The 19,584-nt window shown below is 39.3% G+C and overlaps 1 protein-coding gene across 1 annotated transcript in view; it reads right to left on the bottom strand.

Moving 5' to 3' along the window:
• Positions 1-19,584, bottom strand: part of LOC126484723 (uncharacterized) — an 83,089-nt gene that overhangs the window by 11,218 nt on the left and 52,287 nt on the right. The window contains exons 4-7 of the mRNA XM_050108321.1: positions 17,148-17,314; positions 16,951-17,064; positions 16,761-16,848; positions 9,032-9,223 (exon numbers count right to left, since the gene is read on the bottom strand). Coding sequence (XP_049964278.1) covers positions 9,032-9,223; positions 16,761-16,848; positions 16,951-17,064; positions 17,148-17,314 — 561 coding nt within the window. The remainder of the gene's footprint in view (positions 1-9,031; positions 9,224-16,760; positions 16,849-16,950; positions 17,065-17,147; positions 17,315-19,584) is intronic.

Raw genomic sequence — 19,584 nt, 5'->3', positions numbered from 1 at the left:
GCAAGTATGTAGAGGTAGGAATGCAGTGAGTGGTAGGTGTGAGTAGACAGATGGATTCTGGGGAGAGGATCTGGGATTGGCTTAATAATATGAGTAGTGACTAGAGATCCTGCTGGATTTCTGGAATGGGGTCACTGAGTCAAGGTTTGTAGGTGGAAGTATCTGGGAGCTGGTGGAGTCCTTCTGACTCGTAATCTTTGTGTTTCAATCAGTGGTGGAGCCTTTGTCTGCAGGTGGGATTATAAGGTCAGGATCCGTTTTTAGTTGGTGGACTGTGGTTCTTTCTGTGGATTTAAGGTTAGTTTGCATGTTGAGGTATTTGGGGAATGATGGTGATGCAAGGTTTGAGGTTAAGAAAGTCTAGAAAGTTAAAAGGAGCTGATTAGGGGGCAGTGGGGGTGGATCACAGTTGGATGGAGGAGTGAACTGAGTTAGGCAGGTTGAGTCTGATTGGTAGGGTTGGTGGTAAAAAAGTGTTTCCAATGTAGGGACCGGGAGAAGGAGAACCCTTTAACAAGTCCTGCATGATTGAATTTGGGGCTGTGGCAAAAGATGAGGCCTTTGGAGAGGACTGATATTTCTGTCAGGCTAAGGCTTTTGGAGGAAAGGTTCATTACTGTGTTTCTGGTCTGTTTAGGTTCTGGATTCTGTGTTGTGGTAGGACGGAGTTTTGGAGGGTGGGGTAAGTGTAGTAGGTCTGTGAGCCAGGGTTTGTCAGTTGTGAGGGGATGTGGGGGAGGTTTGGAGGTTGTTGTAGAGGTAGTGGATAGTGGTATTCCAAGGCACAAATAGGAAGTGAGCAGGATGGAGAATTTTTTGAGTGGTGTTGTGCATGTTGCTCAAGTTCCTGCAGGGCAAGAGTTTCATTGTGTGTTAAGGGTTCCGGGAATTTGGGATTGTCTGCAGGAGAATTTTGCAAATGGAGATAAGGTACTGCAAGGAGGTTTGGGCTTGGTTGATATGGTTTTGAAAGACTATGGCAGAATCTATCCTACACAATATACTCATCCATCCTCACACAATCCCTGATCCCTCTTACCTCATGGCTCATACCACTGTAATAGACGTAGATGCAAGACCTGTCCCATACATCCTCCCACCACCAGCTACACCAGTCTGGTCATGAAAATCTCCTATCCCATCAAAGGCAGGGCTACCAGTGAAACCAGTCACGTGATCTACAAGCTAAGCTGTAACCACTGTGGTGCATTCTATGTGGGCATGACAACCAACAAGCTGTCTGTTCGAATGAATGGCCACAGACAAACTGTAGCCAAGAAACAAGTGGACCACCCTGTTGCTGAACACACTGCCAAACATGACATCCTTCATATCAATGACCATTTCACAGCCTGTGCTACTGGATCCTTCCCACCAACACCAGCTTTTCTGAATTGCACAAGTGGGAACTTACCCGGCAATTCATCCTACATTCCCGTAATCCTCCTGGCCTCAACCTTCATTAGTCACTGTCCTCACCCGTCTTGCTTCTTCCCTGTTCCTACTCCAGCACTACACAGCCATCATTCCACCATCACACCCAGTCTTTTTACTTCTCTCCTTTTCCGCCAGTCCTCCTCCCGCTCCCGCTCCCCCTCCCAACCTCCCCCCCTGCCCTCCATCTAACCTGCAGCACTTCACTGTCCACCACCCCCACCATACTATCCCTCCCCCCTCACTGCTCCAGCATCCCCCTTACGCCACACAGTCGCCACTCGCATCATGCACTGGTGCTGCTGCTCGCACTGTGGTTTCAGATGTCTGAGACTGCAGTCGTGTGAGAGAGTTACATTTGTGTGTGTGTGTGTGTGTGTGTGTGTGTGTGTGTGTGTGTGTGTGTGTGTGTGTGTTGTCGATTGTTGATGAAGGTCTTAATGGCCGAAAGATTTATTTGTGACAGTCTTTTTGTTGTGGCTATCTGCGACTCAGCATCTTCGCTATACGGTATCAATTTTCCTTTCCATATTATTGTTGCATTCCATTCTGGTTTTCCATTGTTTAATATACAAGGGGTAGTACATAAGTATGAGAATGCTTACAGAAATGTTTATCCAATTAAGAAATTAAAGAAAGAAATAAGGGAGATATACTCAGATAGGTGCAGAAAATGTGCTAAAAAACTCATAGCTATGAAATATGCAAATTCATAAATAAATGGTGTGGCAGATACTCCAGTTCCAAGGAAATTGATGAGACTCACCAAGTAATGGGAAAAAAAGAAGGGAGAGGGAGAGAGAGAGAGAGAGAGAGAGAGAGAGAGAGAGAGAGAGAGAGAGAGAGAGTCAGCTAAATTGACAAAAATTTCACTGCATGTCTATTACTAGTTCACATTGGCCTTCTTTCCATATTTAAGAATATTTATAACAGTTCACTACCACACTGCAAATAGAATATTGAATGCTGTGAGAAGAATATGTATAATTCCTCTCCTCAGCCAACCTCTTTATTTCACAGTAGCACCTGCAACCCAAGACATTATTTGCTAGATGTATTCCTGTTTCTGTCTTACTCTACAGTTTTTACCCTCTACAGACCCTTCTAGTACCATGGAAGTTACTTCATGATGTCTTAACAGATGTCCTACCATCCTGTCCTTTCTTCCTGTCAGTGTTTTCCATATATTCCTTTCCTTGCTGGTTATCTGGAGAACATCTACATTCCTTAGTTAACCAGATCACCTAATTTTCAGCATTCTCCAGTTGCACCACTTCTCAGATGCTTTGATTCTCTTCTGTTCCAGTTTTCCCACAGTCCATGTTTCACTACCATACACTACAGAAATTTCTTCCGCAAATTAAGGCCAATGTTTAATACTACTAGTCTTCTCTTGGCCAGGAGGTCAGGAATGCATTTTTGGCAATGACAGTCTTGTTTTTATATCCTCCTTGTCCTGTCTGCCATGATATTTTGCTGCCTGGGCAGCAAAATTCCTTAACTTCATCTACTTTGTGATCCTCAGTTCTGAGGTTAAGCTTCTCATTGTTCTCACTTCTGCTACTTCTCATTGCTGTCATCTTTCTTTGAATTACTTTCAATACATAATCTGTACTCATTAGACTGTTCATTTTGTTCAACAAATCCTGTAATTCTTCTTCATTTTCACTGAAGATAGCAATATCATCAGTGAATCTTATCATTCTTATCCTTTCACCTTTTGTTCTAATTCTACTCTTGCGTCTTTCTTTTATTTCTGTCATTGCTTCTTAAATGTAAAGATTGAACAGTAGGGGTGAAAGACTACATCCCTGTCTTACACCCTTTTTAATCTGAGCATTTTGTTCTTGGTCTTCCACTCTTACTGTTCCCTCTTGGCTCTTGTACATATTGTACATTACACGTCTTTTCCTATAGTGTACCCATATTTTTCTCAGAATTTCAGCATCTTGCACCATTCACCATTGTCAAACACTTTTTCCAGGTTGACAAATCCTATGAATGTGGCTTGATTATTCTTTAGTCTTGCTTTCATTATCAACTACATCAGAACTGCCTCTCTGATGCTTCTGCCTTTCCTAAATCCAAACTAACCATCATTTAATACATCCTCAATTTTCTTTTCCATTCTTCTGTATATAATTCTTGTCAGCAACTTGAACGCATGAGAATTTAAGCTGATTGTGTAATAATTCTCACACTAGTTGGCTCTTGCAATCTTTGGAACTGTGGGGACAATGTTTTTTCGAAGTCAGATGGGGTATCGCTAGACTCATACATTCTACACACCAACGTGAATGGTCACTTTGTTGCCACTTCACACAACGATTTTAGAAATTCTGATGGAATATTGTCTATTTCTTCTGCCTTATTTGATCTTAAATCTTCCAAATCTCTTTCAAATTCTGATTCTAATACTGGATCCCCTATCTCTTCTATATCAACTCCTGTTTCTTTTTCTGTCACATCATCAGGTAAGACTGCCCCCTCAAAGAGACCTTAAATGTTCTCTTTCCACCTACCTGTTATCTCCTGTGCATTTAATGGTGGAATTACCAATTGTACTCTTATTATTACTACCCTTGCTTTTAATGTCACTGGAGTTTGTTTTGACTTTCTTATATGCTAAGTCAGTCCATCCAACACTCATTTCTTTTTCGTTTTCATCAAATTTTTCATGCAGGCATTTTGCCTTAGCTTCCCTACACTTCCTACTAATTTCATTCCTAAGTGACTTATTTCTGTATTCTGTAATTTCTCTGAACATTTTTGTACTTCCTTCTTTTGTCAATCAATTGAATTATTTCTACTGTTACCCATGGCTTCTTCTCAGTTACCTTCTTTGTACCTACATTTTTCTTTGCAAGTCCTGTGGTAGCTCTTTTTAGAGATGTCCATTTCTCTTCAATGATTACATGATGATGGCGTCCTCTTGGGTAAAATATTCCGGAGGTAAAATAGTCCCCCATTCGGATCTCCGGGCGGGGACTACTCAAGAGGATGTCGTTATCAAGAGAAAGAAAACTGGCGTTCTACGGATCGGAGCGTGGAATGTCAGATCCCTTAATCGGGCAGGTAGGTTAGAAAATTTAAAAAGGGAAATGGATAGGTTGAAGTTAGATATAGTGGGAATTAGTGAAGTTCGGTGGGAGGAGGAACAAGACTTCTGGTCAGGTGACTACAGGGTTATAAACACAAAATCAAATAGGGGTAATGCAGGAGTAGGTTTAATAATGAATAGGAAAATAGGAATGCGGGTAAGCTACTACAAACAGCATAGTGAACGCATTATTGTGGCCAAGATAGATACGAAGCCCATGCCTACTACAGTAGTACAAGTTTATATGCCAACTAGCTCTGCAGATGACGAAGAAATTGAAGAAATGTATGATGAAATAAAAGAAATTATTCAGATTGTGAAGGGAGACGAAAATTTAATAGTCATGGGTGACTGGAATTCGAGTGTAGGAAAAGGGAGAGAAGGAAACATAGTAGGTGAATATGGATTGGGGGACAGAAATGAAAGAGGAAGCCGCCTGGTCGAATTTTGCACAGAGCACAACATAATCATAACTAACACTTGGTTTAAGAATCATGAAAGAAGGTTGTATACATGGAAGAACCCTGGAGATACTAAAAGGTTTCAGATAGATTATATAATGGTAAGACAGAGATTTAGGAACCAGGTTTTAAATTGTAAGACATTTCCAGGGGCAGATGTGGACTCTGACCACAATCTATTGGTTATGACCTATAGATTAAAACTGAAGAAACTGCAAAAAGGTGGGAATTTAAGGAGATGGGACCTGGATAAACTAAAAGAACCAGAGGTTGTACAGAGATTCAGGGAGAGCATAAGGGAGCAATTGACAGGAATGGGGGAAATAAATACAGTAGAAGAAGAATGGGTAGCTTTGAGGGATGAAGTAGTGAAGGCAGCAGAGGATCAAGTAGGTAAAAAGACGAGGGCTAGTAGAAATCCTTGGGTAACAGAAGAAATATTGAATTTAATTGATGAAAGGAGAAAATATAAAAATGCAGTAAGTGAAACAGGCAAAAAGGAATACAAACGTCTCAAAAACGAGATCGACAGGAAGTGCAAAATGGCTAAGCAGGGATGGCTAGAGGACAAATGTAAGGATGTAGAGGCCTATCTCACTAGGGGTAAGATAGATACCGCCTACAGGAAAATTAAAGAGACCTTTGGAGATAAGAGAACAACTTGTATGAATATCAAGAGCTCAGATGGAAACCCAGTTCTAAGCAAAGAAGGGAAAGCAGAAAGGTGGAAGGAGTATATAGAGGGTCTATACAAGGGCGATGTACTTGAGGACAATATTATGGAAAGGGAAGAGGATGTAGATGAAGATGAAATGGGAGATATGATACTGCGAGAAGAGTTTGACAGAGCACTGAAAGACCTGAGTCGAAACAAGGCCCCCGGAGTAGACAATATTCCATTGGAACTACTGACGGCCGTGGGAGAGCCAGTCCTGACAAAACTCTACCATCTGGTGAGCAAGATGTATGAAACAGGCGAAATACCCTCAGACTTCAAGAAGAATATAATAATTCCAATCCCAAAGAAAGCAGGTGTTGACAGATGTGAAAATTACCGAACTATCAGCTTAATAAGTCACAGCTGCAAAATACTAACACGAATTCTTTACAGACGAATGGAAAAACTAGTAGAAGCCAACCTCGGGGAAGATCAGTTTGGATTCCGTAGAAACACTGGAACACGTGAGGCAATACTGACCTTACGACTTATCTTAGAAGAAAGATTAAGGAAAGGCAAACCTACGTTTCTAGCATTTGTAGACTTAGAGAAAGCTTTTGACAATGTTGACTGGAATACTCTCTTTCAAATTCTAAAGGTGGCAGGGGTAAAATACAGGGAGCGAAAGGCTATTTACAATTTGTACAGAAACCAGATGGCAGTTATAAGAGTCGAGGGACATGAAAGGGAAGCAGTGGTTGGGAAGGGAGTAAGACAGGGTTGTAGCCTCTCCCCGATGTTGTTCAATCTGTATATTGATCAAGCAGTAAAGGAAACAAAAGAAAAATTCGGAGTAGGTATTAAAATTCATGGAGAAGAAATAAAAACTTTGAGGTTCGCCGATGACATTGTAATTCTGTCAGAGACAGCAAAGGACTTGCAAGAGCAATTGAATGGAATGGACAGTGTCTTGAAAGGAGGATATAAGATGAACATCAACAAAAGCAAAACAAGGATAATGGAATGTAGTCTAATTAAGTCGGGTGATGCTGAGGGAATTAGATTAGGAAATGAGGCACTTAAAGTAGTAAAGGAGTTTTGCTATTTGGGGAGCAAAATAACTGATGATGGTCGAAGTAGAGAGGATATAAAATGTAGGCTGGCAATGGCAAGGAAAGCGTTTCTGAAGAAGAGAAATTTGTTAACATCCAGTATTGATTTAAGTCTCAGGAAGTCATTCCTGAAAGTATTTGTATGGAGTGTAGCCATGTATGGAAGTGAAACATGGACGATAAATAGTTTGGACAAGAAGAGAATAGAAGCTTTCGAAATGTGGTGCTACAGAAGAATGCTGAAGATTAGATGGGTAGATCACATAACTAATGAGGAAGTATTGAATAGGATTGGGGAGAAGAGAAGTTTGTGGCACAACTTGATCAGAAGAAGGGATCGGTTGGTAGGACATGTTCTGAGGCATCAAGGGATCACCAATTTAGTATTGGAGGGCAGCGTGGAGGGTAAAAGTCGTAGAGGGAGACCAAGAGATGAATACACTAAGCAGATTCAGAAGGATGTAGGTTGCAGTAGGTACTGGGAGATGAAAAAGCTTGCACAGGATAGAGTAGCATGGAGAGCTGCATCAAACCAGTCTCAGGACTGAAGACCACAACAACAACAACAACATTTCTCTTCAACTGAACTGCCTACTGAGTGATTCCTTATCATAGCATCTACAGCCTCAGAGAACTTCAAGTGTACCACCTCATTCCTTAATACTTCCTTATCCCGCTTCTTCACACATTGGTTCTTCCTGACTTGTCTCTTAAACTTCAACGTACTCTTCACCATTATTACATTGTGGTCTGAGTCTGTATCTGCTCCTGGGTATGCATTACAATCCAGTATCTGATTTTGGAATCTCAGCCTGATCATGATGTAATCAACTAAAATCTTCTCATATCTCCTGGCCTTTTCCAAGTATACCACATCCTCTTGTGATTCTTGGAAAGAGTGTTCACTATTACTAGCTGAAACTTATTGCAGAACTCAATTAGTCTTTCTCCTCTCTCATTCCTAGTACCAAGCCCATATTTTCCTGCAGCTCTTTCTTCTATTCCTTTCCTTACAACCACATAACAGTCCCCCATGACAAATAGATTTTCGTCTCCCTTTATATACTGAATTATGCATTCAATATCCTCATATACTTACTCTATCTCTTCATCTTCGGCTTGCTACAATTCCATATATACCTGAACTATCACTGTCTGTGTGGGTTTGTTGTTGATTCTGCTGAGACCGAACCTATCTCTGAACTGTTCACAGTAACTCACCCTCTGCCCTACCTTCTAATTCATAACAAACTCTACTCCTGTTATACCATTTTCTGCTGCTCTTGATATTATCCTATACTCATCTGACCATAAATCCTTGTCTTCCATTTCACTTCACTATATCCATATGGAGCCTTAGCAGTTCCCTTTCCAGATTTTCTAGCATCTCTACCATATTCAAACTTCTGACATTCCATGCCTTGGCTCTTAAATAAGTATGCTTTCATTGGTTATTCTTTTTTTTTCTCATAGTCACCTCCCCCTTGGAAATCCACTCATGGAGATCTGAATGTGGGGTAGTCTGGGATGAAACTACCAATGGAGAGATCATCACAACACTTCTTCAGTTATAGGCAACAAGTCCTGTGGATGCACATTATGTGTCTTTAATTCAGTGGTTTCCATTGTCTTCTTCATCCTCATGCTGTTGATCATTGCTGATTCTCCTGTCTTTAGGGGCAGTTTCACACCTCAAGGGCAAGAGAGAATGCTCCTCCATCCCCTCTTACAAGGTTGTTGACAGAATTAGTGTGATTTCTTATGCTGGAAGCCTTCATCTGCCATTGAAGATGATTTATATTCAAAATTCAAATAGTGGCGGTGTTCAAACCAGGGACTGAGTACGTTTTGATTACTAATCAAAGAAGCTGCTCTAGACCAACATTGAAATAAAGAATATAAAAAGACAGTTTATGTTTCACAGATTCAATTGTGGATATATGGAACATAACAACAAGAAGCAATCATTAATTTACAAACTGCTTTTGGTGAAAAGCCTTGGGCATTTGCTTTTTTCCAGTATGATTAAGGAACATTTTTCATCACATCGTCCCCAAGAGAAATTGCATGTTCAGCCAGTTGCTAAATAGGCACTCCCATCTTCAGAATAAATAATATGACAGTATCAACTTGAATTTATGTAATTCATTACTTTGATATCAATTATGGTACAAACTATTTTTCTCTAAATCTAGGAGTTGCTGCATGTATATAACACTACATATTTCATTTTTAGTTATGATTGCATTACTATTTTAGTTCTTACCTGGACTAAAGTCATCGACATTGAATATAAATGGTTGAAGTCGTAGATCTCTGAGATAGAGGGTGGCACCATATGCATGTTCTCCAGATAGGTGAACAGTAAGCTCTTGTTTACAGGTAAATGATCGTCCAACTAGTGTTGGATACAACATGTTCTCATGTGAATGTGCAGTAGAAACTTGCACAGTTTGTCCTGTACACAAAAATCTTAACAGTTCACATACATTTTAGAAAATATCTCAAATTATTCTGTTATCTACATTACAGAAGAATAAAGTTTGATTCATTTGTAGAATTTTTGAGCGGCAGAGATCCAAGCAATATTGGCATTCATTACAATAAAAAATGACATGCGTATAGTTAAGAATGATGTTGAAGGATGTAGACCCTAGCTAGACCTGTTCTAGCAAATGTACTCAGTATAAAGCTTGTCTTGACTGAAAAATAGGTTGCATTCCAAGTTAGTTTTCTACCAAGGCTTAATCCTAAGTATGCAGCTGTGTTAATGATTGTAATGAGCTGGTTGAACAGAGAGTGCTATAAACTGGTATGATTTACCTCTCTGTATGTCCACTGATGATGGTCAAAGTAGACAGAATATAAAATGTAGACTGGCAATGGCAAGGAAAGCATTTCTGAAGAAGAGAAATTTGTTAACATCGAGTATACATTTAAGTGTCAGGAAGTCGTTTCTGAAAGTATTTGTATGGAGTGTAGCCATGCATGGAAGTGAAGCATGGACGATAAACAGTTTGGACAAGAAGAGAATAGAAGCTTTCAAAATGTGGTGCTACAGAAGAATGCTGAAGATTAGATGGGTAGGTCACATAACTAATGAGTAGGTATTGAATAGAAATGGGGAGAAGAGGAGTTTTTGGCACAACTTGATAAGAAGAAGGGACTGGTTGGTAGGACATGTTCTGAGGCATCAGGGGATCACAAATTTAGCATTGGAGGGCAGTGTGGAGGGTAAAAATCGTAGAGGGAGACCAAGAGATGAATACACTAAGCAGATTCAGAAGGATGTAGGTTGCAATAAGTACTGGGAGATGAAGAAGCTTGCACAGGATAGAGTAGCATGGAGAGCTGCATCAAACCAGTCTCAGGACTGAAGACCACAACAACAACAACAACGTGTCCATCTTTTCAGAGATGGTTGCGGGACTCTGCTGTTCAATTCAGGATGTCAAATTAAACTCCTTTCAGCAGTCTAGTTTCCAAACCTATTTTATTTGGGTACCAGTTTTGGTGATTTACTATTCCATCTTCAGGTCCCTGACCAATGTGTATGAAGATTCTACCTGAGTTCTGATCAAAAAGGGGCCACCAGTACTGGTATTAGCAGATTTCTACTTGCACTAGCAATCACTTCAACCATCATGATTGGAGTGATTGCTAGAGCATGCAGAAATCATGATGGTTGAAGTGATCACTAGAGCAAGTAGAAATCTACTAATACCAGTATCTGTTTTGCTCAGAACGAAGGTGGAATCTTCCTACAAGTCGGTCAGGGGCCTAAAGATGGCATAATAAATTGCCAAACTGGTAGCCAAAGAAAATAAGTTTGGAAACTAGATGGCTGAAAGGTGTTTAATTTGACATCCGGTATGATTTACAGCCTTGAGGTGCAGCCAGAGACAGCCTGGCTTTCCTGTTGATTTAGGTGTTATTTCCTTTTATTATCTGAACTGAGCACAAGATGTAGGTGACAGTGGAAGGAGGTACGGGTGCGCTGAAATGTCTGGTTGGGTGGATAAATAAGTAGGCAATTTTTACCAGTATATTGGAGGAGATAGGTGAGGAGTAGAGGTTTCAAAATGCTTGCCACATGCATTATATGCAAGAAAGGGGACACATGAGACATACAGCTGCAGGTTTAATTGAATATAATGTAATTTGTATAGGATAATGAGGAAGGGAAATTATTATGAGACATACACAGTTAACTGGGAGCACACCAGACTCTGTACCTATTCAAATGGTTTTTGGGTGCCAAGTAAAATGAAAATTGTGAAGATGATATGTTCAATTGCTATGGTAAAAGATGGGCAAGTTGAAGGAGATGGTCATCTATGAAGTTCCTTTTTTTTCTTTGTTAGCTTCAATTTTTTGAAATCATACTGTCGTCTTCAATCTATGAAAAATGCTATTCTGCTCACACTCTCACAGCATCATGTATTCAAGTTCACTCTGTCTGCTACATGCACCATTCAGTATGCTAATCTGTATGGTAAGTTCAACCTTGGCTAAGTTTATGATGTCTTGTACAAAGATGGTAAGTCATACAAAATATAAAGTTAGGTAAAGTCAAAACCTACTGGCAGATTAAAACTGTGTGCCAGACTAGGACTCAAACTTGGAATATTGTGCCGGCCAGAGTGGCCGAGCGGTTAAAGGCGCTACAGTCTGGAACCGCACGACCGCTGCGGCCGCAGGTTCGAATCCTGCCTCAGGCATGGATGTGTGTGATGTCCTTAGGTTAGTTAGGTTTAAGTAGTTCTAAGTTCTAGGGGACTTATGACCACAGCAGTTGAGTCCCATAGTGCTCAGAGCCATTTTTTTGGAATATTGTCTTTTGCAGATGTTGCCCATGAAAGGCAGTGTCCTAAATTTCTCCAGGCAAATGCCAGGACAGTTCCTTTGAAAGGGCACACCCAATTTCTCTCCGCATCCTTGAAATAATCTAAGCTTACGTTCCTTCTCTAATGTGCTGATGAGATATTAAACCCTACTTACCCTTCCTTCCTTCCATGGAGTTTGAAATGTAGGAGAGATGTGCAGCAAATGTAATGTTGTGTAAGTTGTACCTGGATAGCTCAACCAGCAAAAGTATTGCTTACAAAAAGCAATGTTCTGAGTTTGAGACCTATCAGACAGAAAGTTTTAATCTTCCAGGAAGTTTCAAAACAGCACACATTACTACTGCGTGAAAGATTCAGTGCTTCTTGGTTGGAACAAATGTTTTTGTAGTACTGTGGTTAAATTTTATGTGTTACTGTCACCTAGAACCTACATAGGATGATTTGTTTGGACTCTACTGTGAGGCTGGGATGCAATGACAAAGCCCACTATAGAACTACCCCTAGAGCAGCTAGAAGTTTTCCATTCATTGTCCCACTGGTTTCTTAGCGATTCCTTCAAAGTCTTAAAACAGTCTGAGCTTGAGACCTTGTCATCCTCACAGCAATTGAAATTATCATGGTCTTTTCTTGTCTGTCCACCAGTCCATAGCCCTGAGGGGGGGGGGGGGGGGGCAGTGAGGGATTACTATGACATTTCCTGTGATGTTGCTATAGTATCTGCATTGCTGCTTACAAATCAGAAAATAGCATTGTTATTGGCACAGAGAAATGGCAGTAGGCACAATGGCTATTGGAAATGGGTAGGTGTATTGCTGGTGCCAATAAATTTATAAAGTAAAAATAAAGTAGATCTGTATGGCATAATTGCCTGGGAGTCCTCCAAGAGAGATTTTTTGCTCCTGTTTACAAGTTCTCTAAAGCATGCTCCACTTTGGTGACATGCTCATACTTAACCTACCATGGTAATACTGGCAATGAAAGGAGACCTATAGTTTAATGTGGAATATGAACCACATTTCATTCCTGGCAAATCTTCATATTAGAGGTGAAGGCTAGCATAAAAATAGACTGAAACATTCCAGTGTCTGACCAGGACATGGTCCCACGACCTTACAGGCTCCTGACTTGCACTTTACCACTGGACCACTATGCCCAACTGTAAAGTGAGGATACTTTCAGTGGTTTTTATGAAGACAGGTGTGAGACTGATGGCTCAGTAGGACAAGACCTGGGTGTTTAGCATGTTTTAGGTAAACTAGGAGTTTGGATATTTTTCACTGCTCTGGATAATAACCTGTGTAGAATATGGTACAATAAATGATGGAAAGGGTATTGCAGTAGACACCGTGAAATTAATTTCAAGTGGCAGAACGTAATGGCATCAAGGTCACATAGTACAATTTGCTTGCGGATGTTTGAAGTATGCCATCAACATTTTATGGAAAGCAGTCTATAAATTATGGCTGTCAATTTGAATGGGGGCTTGATGTATAGGCATTATAATTTTAACATTTTTATGCAGCTACAGCAACTGATATTGTTTATATAAGAATATAGAGACTACAGTTGCAGGTTAACTTTATCGTTTACCTAGGTTTCAACGTTAGTAATAACGTCTTCTTCAGAACCTGCAAAAAGTTAATATTATAATGTGCTAGTAAATTATATTAGATACAGTCATCCCACAGGATGCAATGTGTAGTACTTACATAAAATATTGTTTAAATGTTTGCCTAAAACTAGCCATGTCCTAAGTCAACTTTATAAAACTTGATGCATAACCATAAGGTTTTGTCACTTCTATTAAACAAGCTGTAGCAAATTCACTTTAAGCCTGTTGTATGGGCCTTGTCATGTGACTAGAGACCAGACCACGAGGGCTTCGCGGTCTGCCTCACAGAGGGCAGCATGCATGCGCGAGACGTATAGAATCAAACTCTTATTATGCACACGTCAGACAACATTTTTGCTATGAATTAATTTTATACTTTACTATTGTAAGTTAATTACAGTATCCAGCATGACTATGTTTTACGTTCTACTACAGAGCCTTATAAACTGACTAACAAATCTTGTATGAACATCTGTAGGAAAGGTTCTATTATTACAGAAACTGTAATGGTTACCCGGAATTAGTGAACAACATCATCTTTTATGCGAGATACATGGATGACATTCTTCTACTGGTTAATAACTCTCCAGAAGGAATAAAGCAATTTTTTGCAATGTTTAACAGTCTACATAAAAAAATAAAATTCAAACAAGAATTGGAATCAGCTGATAGATCACTAAATTATCTTGATTTAACATTGACTATTAAAGATGCTAAAATAGAGTTCAACATATTCCTGAAGGCAACTAATTCAGACAACATCATCCCAGCCGATTCAACCCACCCCCAAGCGCATAAAATGGCGTTTTTCTATTCTAGTATCCATCGGGCGATTTCTATCCCAATGTCAGATGTCAACCTCCAAAAATAATTACAAATACTCGAGAGTATTGCACAGAATAATGGTTATGATTCAAAGATAGTGAGGCAGTTATATCATAAGAAAACGCAAAAAAGGACAATGACTTTAGTAAACATAAATACTCAAACCCAAGATCAGACCAAGAAATGGTTGTCAGTTCCTTATACAGGTAATGTTTCCTACAAGGTAGGGTGGCTGTTGAAAAATTCAGGTTTTAAAATTTCCTTCTCAACGAGTAATAGTTTAAAGCAAAATTTGGTTCATTCCCTTGAGAAAGACTGATAAGTCAGCGAAATCAGGCGTATATAAGATTATGTGTGATGATTGCCCATGTTATTACATAGGTCAAACAGGCAGAGCTATAGCAGTAAGGTTTAAAGAACATCTTCCAATAAAGGGCGTAGGAACACAGGGGTCAGCCTTTGAGGAACATCTGGTGCAAATGGCTCATACACTTAAACCTTTACATAACATAGAGCTACTACATCATGAAGTTAAGGGATATAGACTCGACATGCTTGAGGAACTACAAATGTGAGCACACCTAATTACAGATAGAGGCAATTTACTGAACAATCAACTGTATCTAAAAAATAGGGCATTCTTCGAAGGCTTCCAGCCTATATTAGGTTTACAATAATTCATAATGCATGTGACCATTACAGTTTCTGTAATAATAGAAACTTTCCTACAGATGTTCATACGAGATTTGTTGGTCAGTTTATAAGGCTCTGTAGTAGAATGTAAAACATAGTCATGCTGGATACTGTAATTAACTTACAGTAGTAAAGTATAAAATTAGCAAAAATGTTATCTGATGCGTGCATAATAAGAGTTTGATTCTATTCGTCTCGCGCATGCGTGCCACCCTCTGTGAGGCAGACCGTGAAGCCTTCATGGTCCGCAGTCTCTAGTCACATGACGAGGCCCATACAATGGGCTTAAAGTGAATTTGCTACAGCTTGTTTAATAGAAGTGACAAAACCTTATGGTTTTGCATCAAGTTTTATAAAGTTGACTTAGGATGTGGCTTGTTTTAGGCAAACATTTAAATAATATTTTATGTAAGTACTACACGTTGCATCCTGTAGGATGATCATATCTAATATAATTTACTAGCACATTATAATATTAACTTTTTGCAGGTTCTGAAGAAGACGTTATTACTAACATTGAAACCTAGGTAAATGATAAAGTTAACCTGCAACTGTAGGCTGTATATTCTTATATATAGGCATTACATTCTTCATGAAAATAGTCCTATACTTATCTGGAATGATGATAAATGTTCAATAACACCACTTAGGAGAGATTTTTTTTTTTTTTTTTAGATGGACAGCAGAGGAACAAGTAATAGGACTGAGATTGTGAGAACAATGTATTGTGCAGGGAGATATGAATATGGAATATCTGGTTTTTAAGAATGTATTGTTTTGAAGGTACGCATAAATTTTGTTCTTACAGAAAGCAGACTGAACAAATGTATCAGGCCATTAGGGAAGATTATCTGAGGGTTTGGTTAAATAAGTGTTTCTAAAAGCTCAAGAAAGAAATTGGTCTGCTTTTAGTGTAAGTGGCATGTACATTGAGAATGAAGATGGTACAGGTGGCAACGATGATCTGTTGCAGGATGGAGTTTTCAGAGATTAAGCTCATATAACTCTGCAACTGTTTGTGCTGCAAGTATAATTGAATCATTAGAAATGTATTAGCTGCTTGTATGAGTACACTGCACTGAGGTTTTTGGCAGGTGATATGGATAGACATTTCTTGGAATATGTTCTACATGCTTGGCTGGAGGTGTCGCAGGTTGATGCTGATTTGGGTTTAGGTATGGTAACCATTATCTCTTCTCTTTATTGTTATTTCACCCCCTCCCCCTCCAAAAGGAGATGGGATAACAGTAGATAAAACCATTTTTCAGACAAAACCGGAATGGTTTATATTATTGTGTAAAAAATGAAAACAAACGAGATAGTTCTGTTGGTATTAAAACTATACCCTTTGAAAAGTATTTAAAATTTATCAGTGATTTTTTAAGATAGTTAAAAACACACAGAAATAATTATGTAGATGCTGCTTTGAGATGATGGTGGTAATGGTGTATGGTAGCATCACATTCATAGAGATGAAATTCTGTTTACTATGTTAGAACCACAGAAAACCACATGAGTCAACCACCAGTGGACAGGATGTTGGAAGAGGGGAAGGAATGAGAAATGACAGGACAGACTGGTCTGAGAATATAACGAAGCCTGGTTGGCTGTGGTTGTCAGGGGCAGATTTATGGTTGGGATTGGTTGAGGTTACTGCAGGATAGGTTTGATATGATATGGAGGTGCATGTAATGTGAGATATGAGTGTACTGGCACAGAAGAGTACCTGGATGGCTGACTGAAGTATAGGATATTGGATCTTAGGTGGTGAGTCTGGGTTTCCTATTTAGAGTACTAATATTGGTTTAAAAACAATCCCCAAAGAGAAAAATGGAAGGAAATAGATATTTGTGTAGGATGCAAGACAAAGAAGAGAAGCTTCGCCCAGAATTTAAATAAATAAAATACTTTGCTTCAAGCAACCAAGCTGTCAAATATTTATACACAAAATCATTAAATACTGCTGACTGCACATAATAATCTACTAATAAATTAAAATAACGTAAAACTACTTTTACCTGGATTTGCAACATGTTCAAAGATTTCACTAGAGAGTGTATACTGCAACTCTAGCTTATTAATGTACCATCTTTCACCACCTGGTGTCTGAAACAGGAGACAAGTTGTTCCATGAGAAACCAGCATTAAAAATTTTGTTCATAAATAAATTTGGAATAGACATCAAGTCACACGAGAAATTCAGAGTACCTTGGAAAAGCTCCATCTGATAAAAAATGATGGCCACGTCAGATCCAAATAAGAAGTGTCTTCATTACAGCTCCCCGATATATTAGCTTTGTTAGGGACATAAATATCTCTATCCTGTGAACATGATTCATATTGGCCAATAAATATAATAATAGTTGTGTACAGTATCATTATGCATTTCAGCTAGCAGATCTTACCCTCATTTCACCAGATATTGTTTTATACTTGATTGAAAGCAAAGCATCAACTTGAAGAAGAATACAAGTTGCTCCATCTTTTCCCCGGAAACGGAAAAGCGAATTTGTGCGAGGCACTTCTGTTGTTGTAGGTCTTGATGTTGTTGTTGGTGGTGATGTTGTAGTTTCTGTGAGAAGAAATGTGTTATTTCCATATCATTCAAAATGAGTATGTTTAATAGTCACTGAAGAAGTGTTAGGTGACACATAAGATACTATGGTTTTTTCTCCTGTTCCAAAATATGATGCTCTGTTTCGTGCAACATTATGAAAATATTGCTTTTGTTAAGAAATATGCAGCTGAAAATCTAAGCTTCTTACAGAAATATGGAGTCCCTTAATGAATCTTTCACTCTGCAGTGGAGTGTTTCCTGTTATGAAACTTCCTGACAAATTAAAACTGTATGTCAAATCAGTACTCAAACCTGGAACCTTGGATTTTATGGGTAGTGCTTTTACTGAACGAACCATCCAAGTATGGATCACAACAGCCCTTACAGATTCACTTTTATCAGTACTTCTCTCCAACCTTTCACACTTCATAGAAGCCATCCTGTATAACTTGTGTGCTAAGCACTCTTGCAAGCAAGGATACTGTGGAGAAACGACTAAGCTGCAGCCCAGAACCTTAGCCACAGCTTGAGAGAATTGCCCATTAAAGGTAATGTTCCAGGTTCAAGTCCCAGTCCTGTACAAAGGTTCTGCAAAACACCAATAAATAAAATAAAAGTAGAAAATGTTTGTGGTCTTCTATAGATATGCAGAATTCTACAACCTAATCTTATCATTTTCCTTGACAATTTCAGTACATAAATAAGTGAGCACAAGCATTTTAGTTGTGTTTAAAGTCAACTTTGGTCGCAAGACTTACTTCCTTAAATATAATTTTAGGAGATTTTCAATGGCATCCTTTACTTGCTTACATGAGGGCCAGTCACAACATTTTAATTATCACTTCAAACTTTGTGATGGCATCAGTCCTACTCTCCATTTCCACCCTTAAATGCAGCACAATTTTCTCAACAATGTCTGGCTTGAACACCATGGCTGTGAAGGAGCTGCAGTTTGGTTATTCATGAAACGTTTCACCTATAAACACACATGATCATTCCAGAAATGCCTGCCATGTAATGATTTCTTCATCCAAGGAAAGGAGAATACACCACTCAGTGCCATTTCAGAAAAATACAGGTTATGAGGCAAAATCTGGTAACTCAAAAAAATCAGCATGTGTGGTTGTTTCCCATGCAGAATGAGCAGGGCATTGTCATTGAGAAAAATACACTTTGGACAGCTTCCCATGATGCTTCTTTTTGACAGCATCTTGTAATCTTATCACAAGTTTTTGATAGTATGCTCCTGTGATGGAAAAAACGTTCAGCATTAACCTGCCCATTGATAGTTGTACCTTTACCATTTTCAGCAATGGTGAATTCACAAGTCCCTCTGCTTGCTTTGCTCCTTTGTCTCAGAATTTTATTGACAGGCCTAGCATTCATCCATAGTGATTAGGCAACTAAAGAAGTCCTCTGGACTGGGCTTACACAGTTACAATATTTCCATTGTTGCCTCCATTGAGTAGGCATTTAGAAAGTGTTGGGCAGTTGCAGAATCCAGTGGGTGACACTCTTTGTCTTTTTCAAAATGCCATGCAAGATGTTGAAAACTGGCCCATGACTGATGTTGACTTTTTCATTATCACTTGATTTTCCAGCACCACAACACTTGCAATACCCACTTCTTCATGAGAAATGGTCTGTCACTTTGTTCTTCATCAGTCAGACTTGTCTGACCACACTGGAAGTACACTATGTGATAAAAAATATCTGGACAACCTCAAAAACATAAGTTTTCATATTAGGTGCATTGCACTGCCACCTACTGTCAGGTACTCCATATCAGTGACCCCAGTAGTCATTAGACATCGTGAGAGAGCAGAAAGGGGCACTCCGCGGAACTCATGGACTTCGAACGTGTTCAGGTGATTGGGTGTCAATTGTGTCATACATCTGTATGTGAGATTTCCACACTCCTAAACATCCCAGGTCCACTGTTTCTGATATGATAGTGAAGTGGAAACTTGAAGGGACACATACAGCACAAAAGTGTACAGGCCGACCTTATCTTTTGACTGACAGAGACTGCCAACAGTTGAAGAGGGTCGTAATGTATAATAGGCAGACATCTATCCAGACCATCATACAGGAATTCCACATGCATCAGGATACACTGCAAGTACTATGACAGTTAGGCAGGAAGTGAGAAAACTTGGATTTCATGGTCGATCGGGTGCTCATAATCCACACATCACACCGGTAAATGCCAAATGATGCTTCGCTTGTTGTAAGGAGCATAAGCATTGGACAACTGAACACTGGAAAAACATTGTGTGGAGTGA

Source organism: Schistocerca serialis, chromosome 1 (genome assembly GCF_023864345.2).
Source record: "Schistocerca serialis cubense isolate TAMUIC-IGC-003099 chromosome 1, iqSchSeri2.2, whole genome shotgun sequence".
Taxonomy (NCBI): Eukaryota; Metazoa; Arthropoda; class Insecta; order Orthoptera; family Acrididae; genus Schistocerca; species Schistocerca serialis.
The sequence above is the reverse complement of the archived record's forward strand: the minus strand, read 5'-3'. Positions and strand labels throughout refer to the sequence as shown.